Source organism: Neopsephotus bourkii, unplaced genomic scaffold (assembly GCF_033783945.1).
Source record: "Neopsephotus bourkii isolate Nb327-2 ecotype Australia unplaced genomic scaffold, CSIRO-AGI_Nbou_v1 NB_107, whole genome shotgun sequence".
NCBI classification, from domain to species: Eukaryota; Metazoa; Chordata; class Aves; order Psittaciformes; family Psittacidae; genus Neopsephotus; species Neopsephotus bourkii.
In genome coordinates this window covers 11,287,147-11,314,601 of record NW_026900624.1, presented here as the reverse complement: position 1 = coordinate 11,314,601, position 27,455 = coordinate 11,287,147, and the positions used below count along the sequence as shown (strand labels likewise).

The following is a 27,455-nucleotide window of genomic DNA, read 5'->3' as shown; positions in this document are numbered from 1 at the left end:
ATTCCCCAGAGAGACAGGAAATTGTGAGCAATAAACCTCAAGGATTTCTTTTCCAAGATTACTGCATTTGAAAGCTGTCATCAACTAGGGATTCCCAATTTAAGCACATGCTTTGCATAGCTGAAAGAAAATAGTGACCTTGATAGGAAGCAAAATATTTCTTGCAAAACATTTCCTCTTGCTATGTGAAATCTGTCTGCTCTTCCTAACAAAGGACACCAAGCCCACATTACTCAGAAAAATGTCACACCAGATCTAAGTGGAGGAGAATGTTTTTACAACAAGTTTAAGCACTGACCTTATGTTTCTGAAGCCGTGGGCTTCCAACAACAGAGCATCTTCTGCACCAAGTGCTGCCTTCACTATGTGTGCTTTCACCAGGCACTCCCTCTCCAGTGGCAGGGCAGAGAAAGGCACCACGGCAGGTGGACTTGAACAAGCTCCACCAGACTCTCCATGGGTTGGAAGAGGACAGTGCAGAATCACCAGCCACATATGCCAAGGACCCTCTCTGGCTCACCATGTCAAACATGGCCCTAGGGACCTGGGCTCTGCCAGGTACCCCCAGTACTGTCCTAGCTCATCCCAATCAGCTTAAGAATGAAGCCGTCATTGACTGCAATAGCAACATACTTATAGGGACAGTTCTGCTCAAAATGAACCTAACTAGAGCTTAAAGGCTTCAATGGCCCAACACAGGAGACACACATGAGCCACAAAACTGGTCTCACCTCCAGCCCATGCTTAAGAACACAGTTGATACACTCTAGGAAATATCTTTCTTTTCTGCACCACTTTTTGTTCCCTCATCAGAAAGGATTGCAGAGATATAAAAAAATCCTACCACCACAACAAAGAAATAAAGGAACTAAAAAGCAAAGCCCAGAACTGCACTCTGCAAACAACTGCCTAACAGGAGAAAATCGATTACTCTAAACACACACGTGTGCATGGGAGCAGCATGAAGATGAATTGCAAGCAAACTGCCTGGAAAGTCTATAAGGAAAGCTGATCAGTTTTGGTGTGCCTAAAGCTAAATCCAGTGCATATCCTGGAACACCCGGAACTGCTCTGACTCTGTGTGCCAGATGAAAGAGCACCACTTTCCCCTCAAAAGCATCGTAAATGCAGTACTGTCTTCAGAGAAGTTCTGGAAGAAGACTTGCCACTCCAACGTCCTTGCTTTCCCTGGCATAGGCCCATCATGCATTTAAACGGGTTTTTTTTTAAGAAATGCAAAACATGGACCAGGCAGAAAACTCTTTTAAATAAGCACAGAAACATTGTCTTACTTCTGGGATATCCCCCAAGGCCAGAAACACTAGCGTAGGGTTTTGTCTCCAAGGCATCATTTGTCAAACAAAGTGTTACTTGCTCCCTACTAAAACCCTCCCTCTCCCTTACCAACAAATGAGCCTTTGGATACCTGCATGGAATTGCTCCTCCCACTGAGTCACAAAGTCAGAGAGACCAGAAATACCTTTGGAGACACTCAGTAGGTGCACTGCTTCTCCACCTTTCCTCAAAGGTGCATGTTGACATCCACAGCATATAGACAGCCTGCAGAACCCATGTTTACAATGGAAAGAAAGGCCAGAGCTACCAGCACCACTTCTTGCACAAATGTCTAGGGGGAGGATGCTCTATCATAAATACCACCACTGCTACATCAAGGGCATTTGACAGTGCCCCAAATACTTGCTAACACTGTCCTACACCTGTACAAAGGTCTCAAGCCATCTTAAAACTTGTACCTACAGCCTCTCCTCTCACAGCCTGAAGCTACAGCGGTAGCAGTATACAAATCACAGACTGGTTTCAGTTGGAAGGGAACTTAAAGCTCACGCAGTTCCAACCCCCTGCCACAGTCAGGGACACCTTCCACTAGACGAGGTTGCTCCAAGCCCCATCCAATCTGCCCTTGAACACTGACAGGGATGGGGCAGCCACAGCTTCTTGGAGCAACCTGTGCCAATGTGTCATGGTTTAAACCCAGCCAGATCTGTGCCTCACCATTTTCACAGGGAACAACTTTTTCCTAATATCCAAATGATCAAAATCTGGCAGAAACGAGTCACTGACAGGAGCAGCTCCTACACATGCCATGTCCAAATGAAAGCTGACCAGGCAAAAACCTTCTGTCTTTCCATTTCTTAGAAGCTGCAAGTTAAAACGTTTGCAAAAAACAAAAAGCACAGCATCACCACAACTTCCAAACACTTCAGACAAGTACAGGCAGCGAGAGAAACTGCTTGCAAGAAATACCACAGCCTGACCCACACAGCCCCACAGTCAAAAAAGATGGAAAGCTACAGAAGATAATTAAAGCCAAGGCCGGTGGCTACACATGCTGGGAGCTCAGAGTGAAGCAGTTGCCATTTTAAAAGCACAAAACAGTTAATAAATGTTATTCTCACCAAAAAGGACCTAAATAAAGTGATGCCAGTAAGTCCTGAGTGAAGCCATCGAGCAGGTGAATTGATTTTTGCAGTTGCTCAGACTCTCATGCCCAACTTCACAGAGAGCAGAGAGAATCCCCAACCCTCAGGGCTCTCAAGGCTTTTGCCTGGAGACCTCATGTCTAGATGAAACCTCAGAGCAAATCAACTTGTTTCCAAAACACGCTGGTGACCAGTGGGCTTCAGGCAAAAGAAGCCAACTTCGCAAGTCTCCAAATTTCAGAGTAACCTGAGGAAATACTGCACTTCTCTGTTTAAAGAAAATGGGTGAAAAGAAATACAGACACCTCTTCTGCTCCGCCTCAGCCTTACAATCCAAATGTTGTTGTAAAATAACCATAGCCAAGGATTCAAAAAACGAAGAGCCAATGTAAGCATCTATCAGCAGAGTGTTTACACACTTGTTAGATGATGGGCTACCCATCATTCCTGCTATCCACAAACACTCAGTCCCTTTTCCCTCCCAGAAGACCATCCTCTCTGTAACTCCTTAAGTGTGAACACTGATATTACTTCATCTCTTGATAGTTCTTCCTATCTTCAAAGCCCTTCACTTTGATAAAAGCAGCCACATTCCCTTCTGACAACAGGAATGAACAGGTTCTTCCCCAAAGCATTACACCTTCCATTTCTCTGCCCTGCTTGCTTCTGTGCCAAATTCCTTGGCAAAAATACGTATAAACACAGGAACTTTGATCAATGGGGTTTTAGCCATTCAAAATCTGCAATAACTGCTGTGGAATGATGAAGCAAATAATCTTCCTTTTTAAAGTAGTACAGGTTTATGTTAACAGATGACAAAACTATGATATTAGTCACAGGACAGCACTGAAAAGTCAAGTCACAAACCTCAGATTAGCTGTAGATGTAAAGAAGTCAAACTAACCACAGGCTTCTAGAATCACAGACTGTTTTGGCTTGGAAGGGACCTTAAAGCTCATCCAGTTCCAACCCCCTGCCATGGGCAGTGATACCTTCCACTAGACCAGGTTGCTCAAAGCCATGTCCAACCTGGACTTGAACACTGCCAGGGATGGGGCAGCCACAGCTTCTCTGGGCAGCCTGTGCCAGGGCCTCACCACCCTCACAGGGAAGAACTTCTCCCTAATAGCCAATCTAAATCTCCCCTATGTCAGCTTAAAGCCATTCCCCCTTGTCCTGTCACTACATGGCCTTGTCAAAAGCCCCTCTCCAGATTTCCTGTAGGCTCCTTTAGGCACTAGAAGACTGTTATAAGGTCTCCCCAGAGCCTTCTCTTCTCCAGGCTGAGCAAGCCCAACTTTCCCAAACCCAAAATAACATAAAGTTGCACTTGAGGGATATATATGGTCTTCCAAAGCATTCAGTATTAGACATGGAGGGAGAATTAAGTAGCCTAAAGCAAGGTCTACTTCTGGTGCAGAGTGGTAGTTTTGGAAGATGTAAGGAACGGATCCACCAGACTTTTTTTGCTGCAATCTATATCCTCATCTTTAGAAAGGCAAAGAACCACTTCATTAATAGGTATTACAGCCACTTTCAGAAAACAAAGGGAAAGAGAACACATCTACTGTTTCCCAATTACTGACAAGTTCCAGTTACGACCCTACAGCTCCAACTGTTGTGAAGTATGGGATGTCCTGGAAGTCAACACTTTCCACAGACGATACCAACTGCAAGCTGTTAACATGTTCAAATCCTCTGTAGGACTTGGCTTCTGGGTAAGGAATTAATGAGGATACAATTTGCTAAAATCTATTTGCTCTAGTGACTGAAGAACATTACACAAAATGTGGGTAACACAACCAGGCTCATTAGCAAACCTCACCCAGTTCCTGTGTCCATCAGCTTCTCAGAATTTAACTCTTTGATAATTAAGCACCACCTTTCAGTCCATAAGCATGAAAAACCACTATATTCTTCAGGCATGGGTTTTGGACAAAATTCCATGTGTTACCACTTTCACATGAAAAAAAACCCAACGAATTCTGCAACTGGAAATTAAATGCAAAAATTTGCTGCTGCACAATGAACACAGCTTTCTGAGAGTTAGCCAAAAGGGTCATCAGGGTGGCAGTGACCCCCACCAGCAGCTCCAGAGAAGTCTGCCTCACTTGTGATTCAGGGAGAAAAGTCAGCAACTGCATCACCGCTTCCAAGGGCAACTCGGAGCTGCTCATCACCCTGACTTTGTCCATTTTGAGGAAGATCCCAGCCCATAGGTATGTGGTTTCCCTTTTTCACAACAAGAAGGAGGGACTATGAAAACCTACCATTTAATTTAGTGATAGCTTACCTGGCAGTTAAGATAACTAAACAAAAAGGGAAGATGAGAATGCTCCTGGTAAGTGATGCTGGGAGAAGCAAGCCCTTTTCCATTACTCTACTTACAAAGGCAGAGGAGGGCAAGCTATACAGAGCATGCTGGCATCTTTCCAGTGATGAGATAGCCCTGCTCATCCTCCCAGGATCAGTTTACATCAAACTGCAGTGAGGGGGGGGGAAGCTCTCAGCAGAGCCACACTACTGGAAAACCACACAGCTCAAGGGTCACCCGGGGTGGTGGGCAGGAGGCAGGGAATCAGTAGTCAAACTCCAGTCCTATTTGTGTCATGTTTCTCCCACTTTTGCTCCATTTCTCCCACTCGTGACAAAGGAAATTCTTCTTTGGTTTTAAAACTCTGTGTTCATTAAAAAGTGAGCTAAAGGAAAGGCAAAAGGATAGTGACCACAAATAGTCATCTGGCAAAGCCACACCATTTGCATCATCCCAGCATGGCAGAGCAGCCAAAAGCACTCCCTGAGACCTACCCTGCTCCAAGGTTTCCCCACATAGGCAGAGCAGCAAACTATTTATATCAGCAATCCGCATGGCACTTCAGCAGATGCTTAGCTTTAAATATGGATTTAAGTCGTCTTGAAAACAACCAGGCTAAATATATACTTTAGGTTGTATTTGCTCCTGGGTGCTGACCTAAATCGCAGCTCTCTGCCTGCACTGGTCCTACAGGTGCTGATAGAAGATGTACTGGCAATCATGCCCCTGCATCACCAAAATCCCTCCAATCCTTAAGGCAAAGCAGGACCAACCTCTAGGCGAAGATGCTGAGGTGGTTAGGCTTGCTCAGCCTGGAGATAAGGCTCCAGGGAGACCTTACAGCAGCTCCCAGTGCCTAAAGGGGCCAATAAGAAACCTGGAGCATGGCTTTTGACAAGGGCAGGTAGGGACAGGGCAAGGGGGAATGGATTTAAACTGACAGAGGACAGATTTAGGTTAGATATTAGGCAGAAGTTCTTCCCTGTGAGGGTGCTGAGGGCCTGGCACAGCTTGCCCAGAGAAGCTGTGGCTGCCCCATCCCTGGCAGTGTTCAAGTCCAGGCTGGACAGGGCTTGGAGCAACCTGGTCTAGTGGAAGGTGGCCCTGCCCATGGCAGGGGCTGGCAGTGGATGAGCTTTAAGGTCCTTCCAACTGAAACCATTCTGTGATTCTATGATGCTGGGTTGTTAGCTATCTTTCCATAAGGGAAGGTCCAAAATGCTCACATTTAACACCAAATGTGATTTCGTCTGCAGCTGGAAGCTTGGAAGCTTCTTATTTATTGCCAGAGCATTAAAGGAACCCACAAGACAGAGCAATCCTGCTTTGAAGGCAACCAACCAAAAAATACTGCCTGTTTTACATATACATGCATATATAAGTAGACCAGGAAAAAGAAATTGAAAACTTCCCTTTTCACCACTGAATAGAAGACACACTAACACAGTTGGAATGAAGACCAGATTCAGATTAGGAATTACTACCTCCTCTTCATGCTCATACTATAATGTTACCCACACACAACATCCATCACTTGTGGGAGCTGCAAGAAGCTGCAAAACCCTCATGGCCAGACCAAAGAAAACCCACTGAAATGTCCCAGTGAAATGGGATGTGTCAAGGATGACTCTAAATGAGGAGTTTAGAGCATGAGCTTGATACCTGACCTGTACAGATGACAAAATCTAACTGAAAAAAACACGTGAATGATTTAAAGCAGCATCCCCTATGGTTGTGTAGTTGTTTCCTTTGCCTCCAGTTCGCAAATGGATTTCTGCAGCAGTCATTTATCTGAAACAGTTCATCCCCAAATAATTCCTATTTCTTGAAGCAGACATGAAACAACTGTTCTGGATGGCAGCACTTTTCTGCCACTAGGAATGTGGAGTATGTTTCAGCCCAGCTTTAATGCAAAGCCTAGACTAATCCCTCTAGAGAGCTTTAGCTAGACTTTGCCAAAGGAACAATTGTTGCCGTTAAATAAGTTTATACTGTTTGGTAGTGAGCACTTTCTTTCTGCAGAGTGAGCTCTTATTCCCACGATGAAATGCATGCTGGAATGAAGTCACTTGACTACATTTCTTTTTTCTACAGACTCATCCTTCTGAAGTTTCCCATCCTGGGCAATTTACCTAGAAACAGGCTGGAACAAGAAAAGCATGACATACAAAGTAGGCAGAACAAGTCCCACACAGATAAAGGGAAACCCAAATAACAGCAAGTCCAACAAAACGGGGTAAGACATGTTCTCTAGGAATATCCAAAGTGCAAGGAAGAGTCAGAGCCCAGCTGACTATTCAAGTTAGCACCCTGCCTGCAAGCAGTGAGCAGCATGCAGACTTCCTCTTCAGTGTCTGGAGCCCCAGACATGTGCAAGATGCTCCAAAAAGCTTTGAGAGGCCCAAGGACAAAATGGGCCAAGTCACACATCAAAATCCTCCAGCATCCATGAGCCCCCTTCCTAGTCTCAAGGTTTCCATTGCCTTCACAGACTTGAATCCATGCAGTTTTGTGCAAACCTACAAGCACAGTTCTTATCACGGGGAACAGGTCTACCCCCATCCACGTAACTGCCCTCCAGGCAGCTCCTGAAAGATCGTGGCTCTACCTGCCGCCAAGTTTTAGACAGAAAATTTGCCATCTCCTGAGTTTATTCTTTCCACACAGGGCTGAGAAGCCAGACTCATCATCACCCACAGACCACGGTAGCTATGAGGTGACTCTGAAATACAACAGCTCCCACAGGACACAGTCACCACCCTCTTACTGAGACACTACCAGTCACCTTGCATACGGGATTCAGCTCTTTGAGTGTTAAGTAAGGTGCAATGTCATTGAAAGGACATATGCTACAGTGCTCCCATTCAGAGATCTTCAAGCCTACAGGTGTTTCAGACAGGGGATTCACAGAGGCTCATCACCCATACAGCTCATGGCGAGAGACTCACTGCCCTGGACTGCAGGCCACCACAAAACCTTAATTTAGCTTCTCCCAGTCTCTCTTGCCATTATTTCCTGTGTCATGTACATGAACTGCATCTGTTACCTGTATCATCTACCTCCCCATCACACCATGTTTGTCTAGCTCCTGCAGGGCCAGGCACTCCAAGACATAAGTACAAAATAAGGACACACACGTCACCTAGGGGAAAAAAAATCCCCCCTAGGTAGAGGAGCCAAGTTATTAATCAGAGCCTGAAATGCAAGCCTAGTAAGTCACATCGTTATGAGACTGCTCTTGGAGCATGAACACAACACAGAGTAACTGCTGGAGGCCACCCCAGATTAGGATGCTCAAAATACCTCTCTTACCCTGCACAACTGTGCAGTTCACAGGCTATCAGATACCCATAGCTCAGAGCTAAATCAAGCACCCCGCCTCAGCTGGATGAACTCAGGTCCCATTACTATACTTAAAATATCAAGCTCTCCAGTTGGAAGCAAGACTTGAACACAAGCCCAATACCACAGTCAGGTTGGGACTAGTCCATTCATGTTTCTTTACAAACAGAAGGAAAGGCTCTGCTGATTTATGCACACTTTTATTTCCATTTAACTGCTGAGGTCTACACCACCCTTCCAGTGAGTATATAAACCACGTGGCAAAAAGCACCAAAACGGATCTCTCCCTCTTTATAGACATAAATCTGGTGATACAAGTACAAACACATCTATGAAGAATCGCTTACATTTATTTCAGTTAACATCTGCTTTCCTCTTCAGCTTTCAGATGACCAAGCTCTTCCCTGCCCCTAATTTTTATGTCCTTGGTATCTTTGCTTAAAAGTTCACTCAGTGGGTAAGAAATCTGCAAATAAATCTAAATGAAGACCCTCCCCTGCTTGAAGAGATGTTGGATCAGGACTCAAAGCTGAGCAGAGTAGCCCACAGCTCCCTCAGCTTTCATTTCAGGTATCACCCAGATTTGTTTTCATGAATATACCATTTCTCTGGGAAATGGCTGACACTTACAAAGAAGAAAGGAAATAATTTGCAATGATTAATGTATCAGGGTGAGGCCTTTTCCACCCTATCTTGTTTATTCTTTAGGTTCATGACACTGACATTTCAGTGTCATTCCATTTCCTTTGGTGGTGGTTCTTTGGCTTCCAGTCTTTCAGGTCATAGGTGAAATAGTTCACTTTGGCTTATCAGAAAGTCAAAGAGATAAAAGAGTCAGAAGAGATAAAAGAAAGGCAGTTCTTGCCTCTTGGCAAGTTGTTTCTTCAAGGCATGAACACATTCACAACACAGCATCTGCTCCAACACAACTTTGAAGTTTCTATTCAAAGCAAGTTCACCATCCCTGTAATAACCCTGCAGAAAGAGAAACCCAGGAGTGGGGCCTTGGACAAGCTGTAGAAGACTCAACCTGAATAGAAGTCTTTCCTCAAAAGCATTTGCAAGAGTTATAATGAAGCTTGTTTCTCGTGCGCAATGAGAGAAATGGGTTTATTTTAGGGCTTGCACTTACACAAGGCAGGGCTCCAGCAAAGCACACACTGGAGTGATATTCTGGAGGGAGGGAGGAAGCGAGAGAGGGAGGAAGCCCTCTGCTATCAGCAGGACATTCTGTATATGACTGATTTACTTTTTATTAACACTCCCATTTTGTCATACCAACATACCGGCATCTGAGTAAAACAGATTTTTGACCTCAAGATCTCCCGTTCACCTTCCACACATTTCTTAATCATCTAATTCCCTAACAGCTTCCTTGTGCAATCAAAATTATCCACATTCTCCTTGTGCCAGCGCTATCTGGCAAAAGAGGTAAATGGAGGGGTGCCAAGAAAGGAAGGGAAAGGGCCCAGAAATGGCTGGTATTAGGGAGAAAGGAGCAGCACTGCAGTTCTATATACATCCCTGCACCACTCGCCACAATTTCACTCATCTACTGATCCTACTCATTAGATCAGCAGCATCTGCTGCCATGCAGACAGCAGCCATCTGTGCATGCAATTCCCAAGCCCACAATTCCAACTGTAGGAGGTTAGTAGGTCACGGGCATAATTCTCTGCACCTCCTGAGAGGAGAGGAGACTTGGCTCAATGCCGCAGGAAGTACTGGGAAAGCCCCTCTTGTACCCATTCCTACCCCATAACACCGCCCTTGCCCTCAACTATGAACTATGGTTCAACCCCTCCATAAGTGGCTAATGTGCCTTCTTCCTAGTGCAGAAGCAAGAAGGGATAAGGGAAATCCACAACAGCTCTGCTGATGAATAAAGCAGATTTCAGAGTGTGCAAAGGAAAATAAAGCCACTAGCTTCAAGAGTAACTAGACTAAGAATCAACTTTTTAAATGGTCCCTGTAGGAACAGTTCAGTGAGATTCACAGGAGCCAAGAGAAAACACAAAGCAGGGCTTAGAGAAGAAAGCCCAGCTGTTGGTTATATTTACATAAAGGATTTAGCACAAAGCCTACATCACAGCTTCCTAAGAACAGAGCAATGATTTTCAGTTATCACAGGGAACAAGACATTTGCAGCTCACAGCTCTACTTCTGACATTCCCTGTAGTGACAGACCCTGAGCCTACCTCATCCCTCCATCCTAACTTCAGTACCTACAGCATCGGAACACTCTTATTTCTGTTCATCTTTCTGGAATCCACGCCAAGCGAAGAACTTGTAACCTGCCTGATCAACCCATGCTCCAGGTAGTCACTTTTTCTGGGGTGATAATGATTCAACAGAGAACATCAAATACACAATGTTTCTGCCAAGAAGATAGTAAAAAGACGGCTGTTTTTCCTCTCCGTTAGCACAGCACCTGTCATCCAATAGCATTCAACTCCAAACAGCACCCATGCCACACACACCTACAAAATCAATATACAGAAGGGACATGACACCACTGCTGACCAGTGTTTCTGTTAACCAGTAAGGCTGAGCCTCATTTGAACAAAGCCAGGCTTTCTGGTAATCCATGAGTCAGAAAACCCACTCAGTGAACAATCATGTATGAAGCACACGGGGAATGTTGAAATAGCCACCATGCTCGGTGGACTGGTCCAGTGCATATGCTTTGAAGCAGTTCAAGTCCTTGTTTATGTATACACAGGGAGAAACCCAGAGCTTTGGGATGGCTTGTTCCCACACTGTCCAATGGCTTTGAGTGAAGCCTAATCCCAAAAGGGCAGCTTTACAGTACCAACCATCACCTGCACAGTTCAGCCCTTCTCAGCTGTAGAAGTATCTTTGGCTTATAATCTAAATGCTTCTAAATGAGAAATTTTTTTTCCTACAGGGTAAATTCCTCAGACTTTTCTGTCCCTTAGCAGTTTCACGTGAATGCAGGGAACAGAATTAGGCAAAGAATTAAGGTGGCTTAGGTAATTATAGCGGCACATGCTATCAGTTCAAGACAGAAGATTAGCACCACGAGCTTCCACTTAAAGGAGGTCTTCCCCTGCACTGTGAGAGAAGCTGGGCTCTGCTTTGTCTGAAACACGAGCAGTGTGACCTGTCAAAGCAGCAACATACAGCCCATAGAAACTTCCCAGAGGCACTTTTTTCTGGTACTTAAAAAATGAAGTTTCAAGGCAAAGCTGAAGAACTGCTTCAAACCCACAAAGCAGACAGCTATGCACCCTGTGGCTTTAAACCCAGTGTCAAGACTAGATTGAATTATTTTCCTCTACACCCAGCAGGACTAATTCTGTCACTTTTGGCCATGGGAGATTTCTAAACAAAATCTTGCCTGGTCACAAATAATGCTGCAAAGACCTTTCTTAATCCAGAAGGGCTTACTTGGAAAGTTGCAAGCAAACATGCAGCTGATCGAGGCAGAAGTGACGAGTAAATGAAAATGCATTGTACCACCAAAAAAAGAAAAAGGGGTTTTGAGACTGATTAATCTGCACTTCATTTTGCAGACCACATTTACCAAATGCACAATGCTCAATCCTTATTATTTCATCTCAAACTTTGCAACAATTCATTCAATACTAACCAGACAGGGTTTATCCTTTCAACTACCCTCTCAAGGGGAAGTTAAAGCTATAGAAGAACCTTAACTTTTAACTGACAAATATTTGTATCAGGTCTTCAAATTATAGAGAAAACTTAGAAATAGGGCAGGAGTGTGACAGTGTTAAAGAATCAAAACCAGAAGGCCGGACGAGATAACACTACTTTTGTATTTGTACTTTACATTCACATTAATTTTGTTATTTCAGGGTCATGGGTTTTGATCACTTTGAGTTGACAATAATGTAAGTGCTCAAGAGCTCTGCCATCGGTATCAGTGTTATTACCATGGCCACTTTTGTGGTTTGGGTTTTAATGATGAACAGAGTGGAGGCAAATCTTAGAAAATACCTGAAGTGATGACACTGTGCCTTTAAATGCACTGCCCCTAGAAATAATCCTCACCAAAAGCACATTATCATTCCTGTTGAGAAGAAAACCATAACACTCATTCCCCCCTCCTTCCATGGCAGTGGCTGCCCCTTTCAGACACATTCAGAACCCTCTGAAAGCGGGATTCAGATCTGAGCCATTTTATCCTGGCCTTCCTTCAGGTATTCACATAAATCCAGGCCCAGGCATTTGCAATGGCTTCACATGGGCACATTACAATGCTAGGGTTTTTTAACTCTTTTTCAAGCTGGAATTGCTTCTCAGCATCAGTCTGACTGCATCACCCAAATCCTAGAAATACAAATGCATTCTAAATCCTAAAGCACTTTGATAAACCTCTGTTAAGCCATCAAACTCTACTGAAGTACTCACTGGCCTCAACGCAGTTAAAGGCAACTAACACAAATGCCAGATGACACTGCGCTACCTGAAGCACAACACAGGAGCAAGAAGTAAGTAAAACTTGAGTAAGGAACTGCAGTCTATGCCACTAATTTCTTCTGAGGAACCACATGTGAAGGCAAAAATAATGCTGGTTTTGTTGGTGTGGCTCAAGTCATTCATTTCCTAAGGACACGTTTGGGGCACTTTGGAGGCTGGGGAATGCATGGAAATTAAAGAAATGTTGCTGGAAAGAAAAAAAAAATAAATGATATTGGGGGAAAGAAGGTGAGATGTTGGAAGCGAGCTGAGATGTTCCACCAGGGAAAGGACTCTGTGCAGAAACACTTGTTCTCACATCAACCTCCACAGTGCCCCCAGCACCTCAACTGTGCACAGGGCTCTGTGCAAGAGGCAACAAACACACAGAGCTCTTATCCTCCTGGTTTTCAGCCCTTTGTCCTCAGACCCTGCTATCAAGCACAGGCCTGGCAGGCAGTGCTTCAGGTGTCGCAGCAGAGGAAGAGAGAAGGCAAAATTCTAGGAGCAGTCTGGAGCTTCCCTCAGGCAGGTATCCTTCTCCAAGCAAAGGACTTGCTTGCCCAAGCGGGATGCAAAACTCCATCTATGCAGAGTGCCAACCAGAGAGGATAATGTGGGAAATGCTGTTCCATTAGTATGAGATTTGTTTTCACTCCCACGAGACCCCTGATGTAACTGTCCCTTGGAAGACTTTCAACACCAGGCTCTCGAGCCTTGCCAAAGGGCAGCCGGTGGCACTGCAAAACTATGTGCCACATCCAAACAGGTACAAACACATGGACATCCTGTGGGAACCCATCTGATACCCAAATTTCATCAGACCTAACATGCATATGATTTACACAGGGACAACTGCCTCTTTTCCCCAAGCCTTAGCCCCCAAAACAATACCAGAAATTATCCCCAAAGGGAGAACTCATAGCTACCATACCTTTCTGAACAGGAAAAGAACTAATGCTCTGTGCCAGAGGCTCTCAGCATCTGCCTTAACAACCAGCACTAAGTGGAAAGATCACGTTGTGTTACTGTGTGTGGGAGTCTCAGCACACACCTACCAAGGGAGGCACAGGTTAGCCCTGCCTCTTATCACACCTACCCAAAATCTGGACTTTGCAAAGGACTTAAACAAAAAAAGAAAAAAACAAAAACAAAATAAACTTAGCTCCTTCCCCAGCCGTCACGAGGAAGGAGTGAAAGCTTGACAAAGATCTGGGAGTTTTGCTCTATCTCAGGATAAGATTAAAACACACTTTGATAATCCTTTTGGAAAACATACCAAAAAGGGAGAACGTAACACAGGGGTGCAGGCAAGAGCACCAGATCATACTTGGCAGTGATAAAAAACTGCACCATTTGCTTTACCTGGAATCAGGGAACAAAAAGCAACTGCCTGTTCCTGGGAACAACTCACAGGGATCAGCTCTAGGACTGCCAGCTTCAGCTACACAGCAATGAGCACCACACAGGTCAGCACCATTCCGTGCTGCAAGCCCCATTTCAGCCACGCATTTAACTAAATGAGGTGGATGTTACGTGTAAGAGAAGTGCAAGGTGTTTCAAACAAACCTAAGCGTTCCTAAGAAGCCTTTATGTGATCAGCATATGCACAAGTCAAGTTAAAAAAAGTAACAAACCCAACACTTCAGTCAAGAGGTGCTTTTTAATTAGCTGTCTGAGCAAAACCCTGCACTCTTGCCAGGAAGACAAAGAAAGCCTTTGCCTAGGGTGACAGTTCACATCTTGACCCAACCTCACCTCACCACGTGCCTTCATCCTTATACAAGGGGGAGCTATGAGTTCCTGCAGTTAGAACAGAGCCCTAGGAATAAGAGAAACACTCTCCAGAGCATCTCCCACTGATGAGAGATGGAGTAATTAATGGGTGAGAGGAAGCTGGGTTTAACTGCTGCTTGAATTACCTCCTCCTACATGTGTCTCTTCTCTGTCGCTCCTACACCTACAAGAAACCCTCCTAAGCTGTGTCTTCAAAGAATGTCTCCTTACACCTCATCTCCCCACCTTCCCCTCTGCATTTTTTGAAGACACAGCCTCTTCCCTGAACCCACCCATAAACCCAAAAATATCCATCCCGAAACCTAACGCACCTCCAGGAGTGTATCCCCTGCAGTGAAAGGCAAGAGATGTTCCTGACACCACAAAATGAGGTTGATGACAGGGGTCCTGGCCTAGAGGAGCCTGACTCACCAGAAGAAAGTCTCTTCCCAAATATGCAGGGTCAGTTTTACCCTAGGTGTAATGTCCAGCCCAGGTAATTAGCAGTCTCTCCCGCATTAAGCAACCCCTCTGCTGCAGGGTGAGGGCTGTGTCAGCAGGCACTGCTGACCTCCTCACTTGCACCTTCCCACGGCCTGCCGGCCCCTGAGCACCTTCCCATGCCCTTCCCCATTCACTGCATCCCAGCAGCCTCTTTGGCCCCAAGCTACACAGAGGGCATGTCTGCAGTTGAAGCAGCAATTACTTCTGTATTTAACCTCTGCAGTTGCACTTTGTGGGACCTAAACACAAGAGGGATGTGGACCTGCTTGAACGAGTGCAGAGGAGAACACAAAGATGCTCCAAGGGCTGAAGCACCTCTGCTCTGGAGACAGGCTGAGAGAGCTGGGCTGGTTCAGCCTGGAGAAGAGAAGGCTCTGGGGAGACCTTAGAGCAGCTTCCAGTGCCTAAAGAGGATGACAGATTTGGAGAGGGGCTTTTGACAAGAGCTTGTAGGGACAGGACAAGGGGGAATGGCTTTAAACTGAAAGAGGGGATTTAGATTATACATTAAGAAGTTCCTCCCTGTGAGGGTGGTGAGGCGCTGGAACAGGTTGCCCAGAGAAGCTGTGGGTGCCCCATCCCTGGAAGTGTTCAAGGCCAGGCTGGATGGGGCTTGGAGCAACCTGGTCTAGTGGAAGGTGTCCCTGCCCATGGCAGGGGGTTGGAACTGGGTGAGCTTTAAGGTCCCTTCCCACCCAAAGCAGTCTGTGATTCTATGGTACTTGAAGCATTAGAGGTCGGAGGGGAAGAACAGGGCATGCTTCAGCTGCCTCCACCATCCCATGCCCATTACCTAGGCCAATGTGCAGCTCTTGAAGACCAAAATACCAAAGATACCCTTACATATACAGTCAAGTCTGCCAGTGTAAAACATTAATATAAAACAATTGAGCTATTTGGCCATCCTCCCTGGTACTCTCAGCATTGCTCTGCTGTTGCTCTTACTGTGGTGAGCAGAAGCTAAAAGCTTTTGGAAAATCCTACCCGATGGCTTGAAAAGCCAGGAAAGAAATTGGATTGGTGAGAAATTCAGCAACACTAATAGAAAGAGGAGTCTTGGCACTCCCCTGGCTGTGCTGCATCTGCTCTGCTAAGTAGGTTCACTTATTTCCATTCTGTAGCTGTCTCTTGCTATTTATAGCTGGTAGCTTAACGAACTTGCAGGGCAGACACCAAGCCTGAGCCTTCCTAAACTGATGTTTAAATATCCTTGTTGAATTAATTTTATCTCATTATGAATGGGTCATTCCACAGCTGGACTGGTCACTTCCACTCCTCACCAGAAATCAACTGGGCCTACAAGAAATCTGCAGTGGGAATTTATAGTAACAGTGACAAGACAACGGGGAATGGCTTTGAGCTGAAAGAGGGGAGATCTAGATTAGATTTCAGCAGGAATTACATATCTGATGAAGCACTTGGAGAATCAAGAGCACAAAAGGATCAACAGGCATTTCAGACCCATAGATGTGATTTTTTCCTCTGATAAAGATCATGTTGGTGAGTGAGAGAACACGGCAAAAAAGCAGAGTAGCTTGGCCTCCAGGAATACCTGCTGAGCACAGTACTGCATTTGATGGATGCTAGAAAGCTATTTGTACAGACACACAGCACTGCTCCCTCATCTAGGCACTTAGACTGACTAGAAGACCTGAAGAACCTGAAAGTGCCAAATAACATATTCATTACGCAAGAAGTAAAGGAGAATGTAAAGGAAACTAAGGCTACTAATGTCATCAACTTCAGTGTGTCCTACATCAACCAGAAGCAACAGGCCAACTGTTGTACTTGAGCTAGGAATGAAAAAGCCTCCACTTAAACCAGCATGGTGAATTCATGCTGCAGGACTGCTCACCACAACATCTGTATTACCAGGTGTCTTGATAAACCAAGTATCAATTAACCAGTTCTTAAAAAACATAAAAGGTGCCAACTGATGTTGCAGGATCTGTCAGGTTCAGACAGCGTATTATAGAGGTAATTACAGTTCTCTCTTCACGTCAAACATCCTTTGAGCACTATTTAAATACACATATTCAGCATCAAAGCCCTAGTGCCCATACCCAAAACTGAGCATCTGAGGGCTCAAGAGAGGTTGGTTTTCTACTAAAACCTTCAAGAACTACAGCTGGTGGGTGGAAGAGGAACTTCCCCAAGCAAACTGCAAACTGATGGGATAACATAGCATCCTCTCCCTCTCTCTTGCTCTATAAACCACTTCAACAGAGAGAACCAGATTTGCAACCTCTTTCGAATGCCCATTCCCAGTAAATGCAGCACTGAATTTAAACTCCATTTTCTTCAGTGTTATGCTGAGTTTAGACAAAACTTTCACTTAGGCAACAATTTTTCAGACCCACAAGTGGTTTTAACCAAAACAGCCAGTAAACCATAAAGTATTGCTGCAAGGCTCTACACCCCACAATTTGTGGGATAAAACCTTTATCCTTGGCCAACAGCAGCAATATAGAGAATCCCAGAATGGTTGGGGTTGGAAGGAACCTTAAAGTTCATCTAGTTCCAGCCCTCTGCCACAGGTAGGGATACCTTCCACTAGACCAGGTTGCTCCAAGCCCTGTCCAGCCTGAGGAAAAAAATAATCTTGCAGCCCTTCAGCAAAGGGAACTCCCAAAGATTCCCTCTTGGTCTTTAAAAGCAGGGCATGAACATGGACAAATACGTGTTCATATGCATGTGAAGTTGCTAAGGGTGCAGATGAAGACATCTCATGTTTACAGCTGAAGAACAATGTCAGCAGGCAACTTGCTGTCCCATCAAAGCAAACTCCTTCTTTATCCTACTTCCACATTGTTAAAAGTGAAAGCCGAAAGAGGCTGAAGTCAGGCAGCCAAGTTTGTGATTCAGAAGACAAAGACCTCAAGAACATAAGATGCTGCAATTCACCTACCTACTGCTTTCATCCCACACACTGGGAAAGAAGGCTCTCACCCTCCACAAATGTGGAGGCTGCAAGAATAGCTCTGTAAAACATTACCGAGCAGAGCAAGCATCACTTCATGTCAATATGGGGCACAGAAGTGCTGTACCCACACCTTCTCACCCCTACTGTTTAAACTGGGAAAAAGAGAAATTAGAAAGTGATGCCTCTAGTTAGCCTCCCCAAAACCAGGTCTGAGGATGCTTATCGCCAGCTAGCTTCTAAATCACTGCGAAGAACACAGAACTTCCACTCTTCTGTTACCTATGTCGGTGACAGCTGGTAGCATCATTTTTGTGATTGTTTTGTATAAAACACCTCAGGGCTTGAACTGAGGTGTAGTATCACAAGTTGCTACTTTATTGCTTAGAATACTAGTCCTTGACTACACATGAAATTCCCCTAGGTATTTTGGGAAGGGACACATATTTTATCTTTTGGGCTTCTTGCTCTCCATTTGCTTGGAGTCACCATTGCCAGTAAAAGAACTTTTACTCCAGCCACTCAATTGAGAGTCACAAACGCACACCGACAGTTTCTTACCTGACAGAAACCATGGGCCGCTCACAGATCATGAATGAAAGTAAGAGTTTCCATTTTGTCAAAGAATCCTACATTTTTCTACTTCTGTTTCCTCTGACATAGTAATCACTCACACTAGCCTAAATCCATATCCCATATTCCAAGCGTTTCTGTTCTAAACACGCTATCAGAGCTTCAAAATAGATTTGTATCACTGTTAACATGCGCACACTGCATGTCTGAAGGGCACAGAGCTGGGCCAGGCCAAGGACAACCCAAGCAAGCTCTGCACAAGCATCTTTGCAGAGCAGCTCCAACTGCTGTGTACATAAACACAGTGTCGACACACTGCCTGCTATGACAGCACTTACTGAAAGACATGACTTCCTTGGGTTTAAGCCAGGGAAAAGAGCCAAATTAACTTGGAGGGCAACCAGACAATGAGAAGAAACCCCTTCATAGATCAAGCAGAGATGCATGTCCTCATGGGAAAATCTCTGCACATCTGTAGTAAAGAATGAGGAAGAAGGAAATGGTTTCAGATCACAGTCTGCCCCAAAGAAGAAAGTTTTATCTGCCTTCCTTGTTCCTCCCTTGTCTCATCCCTTGCAAGTAACAACAAACTCTTCCATCCGCTTCATACTGAGATAAGAAATTGGCTGAGCTGCAGAGAAAGACCAAGCCCTGACACCTCCACTCATGCCAACCACAGCTTTGCACCATCAACTCTCTTCTCTGTCTAGCTAAGCCCTTCCTTCACCCCACTAAGTGCATTAACCATAGTTAATCACAGACTAGTGGAATATGGCCAAAATCCTAGTGGGTCAATACTCCAGCCATTAGTACTACAGAGAATATCCCTGTCTGGAAACAAGGCACTTTTCTCAAGCAATAGTTTCCTTAGGATAAGAACTATTTGTACATGCTCCATCCCTGGCAGTATTCAAGGCCAGGCTGGACAGGGCTTGGAGCAACCTGCTCTAGTGGAAGGTGTCCCTGCTCATGGCAGGGGATTGGAACTGGATGAGCTTTAAGGTCCCTTCCAACTCAAGCCATTCTAGGATTCTATGGATTTCCCTAACTCGCTCCAGAAGGAAGAGCTGAAGGTTGTTTATAAACTACCAGAGTTTGCCATGTTTGACTGAACTGGACACAGATTAAAAAAAAAATAGGGCTGATGTTTCCAGACTGCCCCAATTCCCAAATCCAGGAGCGCAGTTAGGCTGGTTCTGAACTGGAACACAACATTTATAGAGAAGGTTTGCAGTTCTGGACCTGTTCACTCTCTTACCCATAAGCATAGACATGTTTCATCAGGTTCATCTGTTGCAGGCCATGCAGCTTGACCTGGTGAGTCAAATACAGATTTTGTCAAAATCTGATTGCAGTTTCCACCCAAGAAGCTGAGAAATCCTCTTCAGGTAAGATATCTGACCTAAGCTTCATGGTCCTTGGGGACAGACCAAAAAATAGCAGTGATGTATCAAATCAAAGTTGGCTTAACCTTTCCACTCAGTAAAAACGAAGCTCCCTGATGACTCTGACCGCTAATGCTGCAAGTAAATCACAGAATCACAGACTGGCTAGGTTGGAAGGGACCTTAAAACTCATCCAGTTCCAACCCCCTGCCACAAGCAGGGACCCCTTCCACTAGACCAGGTTGCTCCAAGTCCCATCTAGCCTGGCCTTCAGCACTGCCAGGGATGGGGCAGCCACAGCTTCTCTGGGCAACCTGTGCCAGTGCCTCACCACTCTCACAGGGAAGAACTCCCTCCTAATGTCTAATCTAAATCTCCCCTCTTCCAGTTTAAAGCCATTATCCCTTGTAAAATGTCCCTCTTCATATTTCTTCTCACCCCCTTTTGGCACTGGAAACTGCTCTAAGTTCTTCCCAGAATTCTAAGAAAAATACCGAAATGCCCTCCAGTTCAGTTCCTTCATCTCACCAATAACTACATAAGCAGCACTTCCATTTTACTATGTCATTAAACCTGAGACACCTACTCTGCAGCCCTTCTGAGGACAGTGTCCTACACATTATATTCAGAACCCAGTTATCCATCACACCTCAGGCTCTGACAGGTTCCCATGTTTTACTGGTGAGCAGAGTCCCTGGTCACAGCCAGCCATCCTGCAAAGGAGCATTATGCAAAGGTCATTAACACAGCTGTCCCTACAGTCCTTAATCCTGGAGCTGCAACACCCTCTCTCTTCTATTCTTGGGTCATTTCACAAGAATGGCACTGAGCTGCCTGAGGATTTCCTCCTTCCTTTGTGCCTAGCACGCCAGGGCTTTTTCTCCTCTTCTAAGGACAGAGACATACTGGGCACCCCACATGCATGTCCAGCAAGCCACTGCTCTTACTTCCCTCCCCCTTCAAAGGAGGAAAGCAAAATCCCAAACTCTCTCCTACCTGGCCAACCAGCTCCCCTGCCCCACAGCAAATGCCTTCACTCTCCCCCACACTGCTAAACCCCACATGCATAACATATTTCTAACATATTTCAGCTTCTGATGCCACATGCTCTCAGCTGACAGCTCTCTCAAGTATAGGTAATGTATCTCATTTCAGCTTTCTCTCAACTCCAGTAAGATTGCCATTCCTTGTTTCTAATGTCCTTCAGAAACTGAATTTGAGCCTCATACTGCTCATTTATTTACTATTAACGGAAAAAGATTAAACAAAACAGGATTATAACTAAGATTTCATGTCATGATTGTCAGTAATGAACATCTGAGTAAGCTGATAAGCTCTGTCTGAAGAGAACTGGTCTTCTCTTGGAAACACATGCTGTGACTGAGGGGGAACACAGCAGCTGGATCCACAGTGCACATAAACCATTCAGACCCTCAAAAACCCTTCATCAAAGTGCCAATGACAGACATCTAACGCTGGAACAGTCTGACTACCCACTAACTCCATCAGATCAGCAACCACATAAGAAAACAAAATGGACATAAAGAGCCATTTCTAAATGATGGAGATTGTCAAAAGCAGAACAGCAGAATAGCTGATTCCTGGCATCACTACACATGCAGAACTAGAGAAGAAAGGTTTCTAGCAAGCAAAAATTTGTTTGTAGTAAGAAACAAATAATTCAGGTCAGCTATGAAGACAAAAGTTTCAAAAGGGAAAGAAAAAACCTAGGGATATGAGGCAACATGCAATTCAATGTTTGGTAATTCAAGACAGTAATGTGAACTACTCCTATCTTTTACAGTGTTCTAAATTAACTGTGCCAGCTTGTAAAAAGATCTGGCCAACAGCAAGTCCCTGCAGGAACCTGGTAAAGTATCTGATAATTGAGACAGTGAACACTATAGAAAAAAGTTAAAGATGATGTAGTAGTAATGCTATTGCATAGGACACCTGGAATATTGTGTGGTATTTCTGTGACTGCACTCCAAAAAAGTAGTGCAAAGAGGTCAGGGTGGAAAAGACTATGGGGAAGTTCCCAGAGAGATGCAAAGACTGCATATTTGTAAATGCAGATATGAGTAGAGAAGAACATACTAACCTGTAGCAACTATATAGGAAAAATACCATTCGCCCTTTTTTAAATGACACAAAACAGAAACAATGATGAACAAAGCGAAAGGTAGAAAGATCAAAACCTGATGGAAGAAACACGTATTCAATCATGGACACAATTAGCCTGTGGGAAGGATTCCTCTAGGAAATGAATAAATCCAGAAGCCAAACAGGAATTTCTATGGCTCTGCTCACCTGCATGCCAAAGAAGCACAGAGGTGTAAATATAAAAATTAAACTTCAAATACCAAGAGTTCTTGAAGGCAGGTAATTATGCCTTTCAGTGCCAAACCAGCTCCTGGTTTTTTGCATGTCCCTTCCTTGGGACAATTAACGAACTATAGCTGGGGAGACTTCATGACTTGCCTTCCTTTCCAGGAGCTGCTCACTGAAGTACCACCAAGAAGTACAAGCTTTAGACTAATGACATGACTGATCTGATCCCATGCTACTGTCTTCAGACGCAGCAACTACCCAGCAACATCATTTTAAAATGAAAATTCACATATTCAATCCATGACCCCTCCTTGCTCCTCTGTCTCACACAAGAAGCATTTTCCTCACTTGCCAACAAGTTCTTTCTAATGAAACTGCAACCACCTGGAGTTAGCCTCAATAATCTGAGCTATATCATATGCTGGGCTGTTCTGCTATATTCAAACCTTGTTAGCATGTTCCCATTTTAGAAGGCTGTCACCTGCTTCTATTCTCTCATCTGTACTCTCCCACTCCTATTTAAGCAGTCATCCCCCAGATTTCAGAACAAGCTTGTGGCCAACAGAGAAGACAGCACAAAAAATGGGACTTTATGAGAGTCTCCTACGATGTTACCAAAGAGCTGCATAAAGGTGACACCAGATAAAGATCTCTCTCCTATGCTTATCCATCTCAGTACAAATGGAGTAGAGGGCATCCAGAACAGACCTCATCTGCCTATTAACATTCAGATAATCAACCCTACAGTATCCCTATATTCAAACATACAGTAATGCTACACTTTAATGTTTTTGTTTGCAAAACTTAAAACTGTTTAATTACTGAAGGGAAAAGGCTTACTAGCACCACGAGTTACTGATACAATGAAGCCAAACCCTAGATGCGTATGTTCCTTAGCCTATAGCACTGGTCTTGATGCTTCTCATCAACCTGCTCCTCCTTGTAAGGCTGTTTCTAGATGAAGCCATGAGGTGCCTGAATGCTAGAGAGGGTTCATGTCCTGAGAGCCAGGGCAGAAGCTGCAATAGATCTGTCCAGGCACCTACTCAGTCTGTATGCTTGTTTGCTATTTCTTTACACACAGTATCAAATTGCTTTTAAAAATTTGGCCTCTTCCTGGCTGCCATGAGCTCAGGAGCCAATGCAGGTGATATGGAGGGATGAAATATCTGTTCCAGCCTGTGCCTTCTTCCAAGCTGTAGCAACCATCCGGCAGCAACTGATTAAGACAACTCTGACCCTGCAACACAAGATGACTGTTTTCATGGATCCAGTTTCCTTCTTCATGATTGGATCAGGAGCAGATCACTAGACAACAGACCATTGTAGTGAGTGACAACTGAAACCAGTACTTACTGAGAGGTTTAAGGATGCTGCTGCTTGTCTCATCAGCGTTTTCTATGTCTGATTTGTCGGAGTAGTTTTCAGAGATTTTCTCCTTTTCTTTTTTCTCTTTGTGCCCAGGTCGTCTTCTGTGACGCCTCCTTCTCCTATAGCTCTTCGGCACGTGGACCCCAATGTAGATAGTGTGATGACCTAGGGAACACCAACACAGCAAACATCAACTTTGAGTGCATACCCTTTGTGCACCACTGGCCAGGGCACTTTATGCTGTGTTTCATTCAAACAGACCAGCCAACTACCCTTCTTTGCTGGCCTCATATTAATTAATCCTGTGTTTCTTCTCCCCAGACATGAGCTAGGAGCTCCATTTGAGAAGTACTTTTTGTGCAATCATTTCTGAGAGCGCACGTCAGGGCAGACTCTCTGGTAATTATTCTGTCCTTATGACTCATTTAAAAATAAAAATAAAACCCATAAAAGGCCATCATACTCATTCTGCAATATTGAAGATAGTGAATACATTATTTTTTCCACTTGTTTCCCCACAAACATTGGCTGGATTTAACACCCACCTTGTACAAACTGATTCAGCTGCACTGAAGAGCTTAGTGGAGCCAAATTTCTATCACTCGGCTATGTAGTCCACTGTGTAACAAGTGTAAAAGCCCCTTTAGGGTATTATAACTCACCAGATGAGGAAGAACTACTAAACATACGTTACTGTCAACTTCTAAGTACTTGACACATTCCAAAATAAAAATGAAGTCATAAAGGAGTAAGCGTCAAATTCCACGTGCTGATTGTAAACCCAAAGTATGCCTCTTCCCTGTCCTTCAGATTTCCATTTGAAACCACAGCACTGCAACTACATTTGCCAGTTGTTGTGTCTTCTTACAGAGTTTGATCAAAAGGTTTTATTTTCAAGGCTTTCTGCACTTCTACCAACTTGGGGTAAGTATCTTTCCTTCTGGTTACAGAAAGTGTATACACGTCTTTTTCTGTGCGCAGATAATTCAGACTTCTTGCTCTAAGCTGTAAAAACAGCTCCTTCAGATTCAGCCCCTGATGAATAATAGCGGCATCCTAGGCTTTTGACCAAATTTGGTTTACCCTCATGTCTCAGCATAGCCAAGCAGAGAGCTTCAGATAAACACACATGCCCTATTACTGTCTGAAGTACCTTTATCTGAATGACTGAGCCACAAATGCACGTAAGAACAAATATATTTATCTGTGGGTACAGCCATTTACTTCTGCGCAGGGGGGAGCGTTTCTGCAGAGTCACTGTCTTGGCCACCTCACACTCAGCTATTCCTGGTGCATGCTTACACTTTGCATGAATGCACAACTATGAAAGCTTCATGTGAGCATAGGAGATGACACATTCAAGACAAGGCAGAGGCTGCAGCTCAAACAGCAGCCTTCAGATCCCAGCATTCGTGACTGCTGTGGCTTTGAGCAGGGAGCAGAGATGACTCCAGCACCTACACATATCTGCCACAGAAGTTACTCAACCGAAAGACCCTCCTGAAATGCATTCCACGTACTCCACAGCGTGACAGCACATCACTCCTGAAACCACAGAACCTTGTGTTAAATGGGTGGGTACCCAACAAGATGGTGGCAACAATATCTAAGGCCAGATGAGATGCAGCCCACCTCTTCTCTGCAGCAGTCATGCCCCTTTCTGCTCAGGAATAATACTCAAGTGAGTAATAGAAGTCATGCCTCACTAGATAAAGCAGTCACACACTTGACAAAGCCAGAGAGAAAACTGGCCCTTGTCACTGATTCATCTCCACAAATTTTCCCTCACTACAGGGCATTCATTGCTCTTCCCTCTTACCTGGGAGCTGCACCTATCATTACCATTTGTTTTTCAGCAGCTGGATAAGGTTCTGGATGAACCAGCTATTTGCAAGACACGGGAAGCTGCTCTGCAAGAGTAAAGCTTGAATCTGCAATCACCCATTAACTTCATTGCTAACATGCATCTCCAATTCCTCAGTATGCTAAATCCATCTCTGACACTGAATAACTGAAAGTTCAGGCACAGAATACCCATTCTCCATAACAAACTGACTTTTCAATGAAGAACCACCTGCTGTGAAGTCTGGAGAGCCCTTCACCTTTTTTGCACTTGAATTTTCACACTGAGAGCCACCAAGGTCTTTTAAAAAGCTGCTTGACCAGAGCAGCCCTCCTTAATAGCAACTTCAGAATAGCTAACTCAGCTCTGCAAGGGCTTTGTAACTAATGGAATGATGAGCAGTATGCAGGGATGGGGCCAGAAGTGTACAAAAATAGCTCATGCCTTCTCCATTTATACATTGTCTCTCCTAACCATACATGTTCCATGGCCCAACAAGGCCATTGAGATCCACAGATCTCCAGCAGTAATTCCTTCAAAAAGCAAACACAGAGGATCAATTAAAAATTTTAAATGCATGCTGTTGAGTTATTTAAATATTTAAAAGAGCATCTGAAAAAGTTTGTTTCTAAACCACTGAATTCTTAATTCTCACAGACCAACAAAATGAAAGAGAAAAAAATTGTTCTCCAAAATTATCAGTTGAAAAACACGTTCATCCCCACTAGGTGTGACACATTTTGGCTCTAAAGTAATTTGCTATGTGGGAATTGTAATAGAAAGCAGAAGCTTATAAAGAAATTCCCTTCTCCCTCACAGACACAACGGTGTGACAGTGCCTGTGTTGGCCCTGAAACAGATCCCATCATCGTTGGGATCTGCCCAGAGAAGCTGTGGCTGCCCCCATCCCTGGCAGTGTTAAAGGCCAGATTGGACAGGGCTTGAAGCAAGCTGGTCTAGTGGAAGGTGTCCCTGCCTGTGACAGGGGACTGGAAATGGATGAGCTTTAAGGTTCCTTCCAAACCAATCCATTCTGTGATTCTAGGATCCTATGATCATTCTGGTGGCTGAAGCGTGCAGCAAGCTTGAGTTTAGGTACTGGCGGTAACTATGCAGAAGACCAATAAATAGGTATTCATATACAAAGACATACAGTGTCCACGATGTCAAGATACAAACTAACAGCTACAAAGAGTTAGTGAAAACCTCCCCAAGGGGAGTTAGTGTTGCTTTTCAGTCACAGTTATCTAGGCTGAGATATTAGAAGTTCTTCACCCTATGAGCATCTCCTCTTGCTGCTGGCTACCAACAGCCGCACAACCACTCAGTACAATACCAGGCACTAGTAACTCACCATCTCAGGGAGCAGGACAAAAACAGAAACAGAAACAGAAATCCAGGGTTGAGCAAGGTCCAACAAGCAGCATAACAGTGGCAGGAGAAAAGGGACCTGCCTCTGCTGCCCCCAGCCCAGAGAAACTGGCTAACACCACAGAGGGAACAGGCAGAGCCACACCACCATCAGAGGCACCTGCAGAAAGACTTTATGGATCAGCACCTGGAGATAAGATTTAGCTCCAATGTGTCAAAGGAAACCAAGAAAGCTATTCCAGCAGCTGGAAACATCAGCCTTAACATGGCTGATGGCATAAACACTGCGTAGGACAGAGAAGGGGAAACTTGATGTGAGCACAAGCAGGGCTGTAGGATGGCTCTGGGACAGACAGGGCAGCAGTAGTTGTTTCCAATGGATTTTTACAGCCAGGATCCAGTATCTGTACTAACACAACACCCTCCTTTGAATCACTTCAATCCTGCAATTAGCTTGACAACAGAAAACACACCATAGTAAGCCTGTAGTCCTAATACTTTGTGCTGCCAACAGAACCAAAGAACCTCTTTAATCTTTCGACTACGTATGCACAGGACAGACTTTGGTAATACGAAAATGAAGTTGTATACATGCAGACAAACATCTGCGTTACTTAGCTGCTTTTCCCTACTCTGCCAGGGAGGGACTTACTTAATGTTGGGGGTTTTGTGTCATCCTCCCCCTCCCTGCTCCTCCCACTCTGCATAGGGAGGCCAAACAGGACATTTTCCTGTTCTACGCACTTAAACTGCTTGGCATCTGTTTGTATTGTTGCAAATGCTGAGATAAACTTCTAGGCTCCCTTCCCAAAGCGCCTGGAAGGAAACAATTGACACATAC

The 27,455-nt window shown here is 44.6% G+C and overlaps 1 protein-coding gene across 4 annotated transcripts in view; it reads right to left on the bottom strand.

Moving 5' to 3' along the window:
* Nucleotides 1-27,455, bottom strand: part of SLC4A4 (solute carrier family 4 member 4) — a 192,452-nt gene that overhangs the window by 101,281 nt on the left and 63,716 nt on the right. For all 4 annotated transcript variants that reach the window (XM_061360450.1, XM_061360454.1, XM_061360463.1 and 1 more), the window contains one exon: nt 23,386-23,565. In XM_061360450.1, coding sequence (XP_061216434.1) covers nt 23,386-23,565 — 180 coding nt within the window. The remainder of the gene's footprint in view (nt 1-23,385; nt 23,566-27,455) is intronic.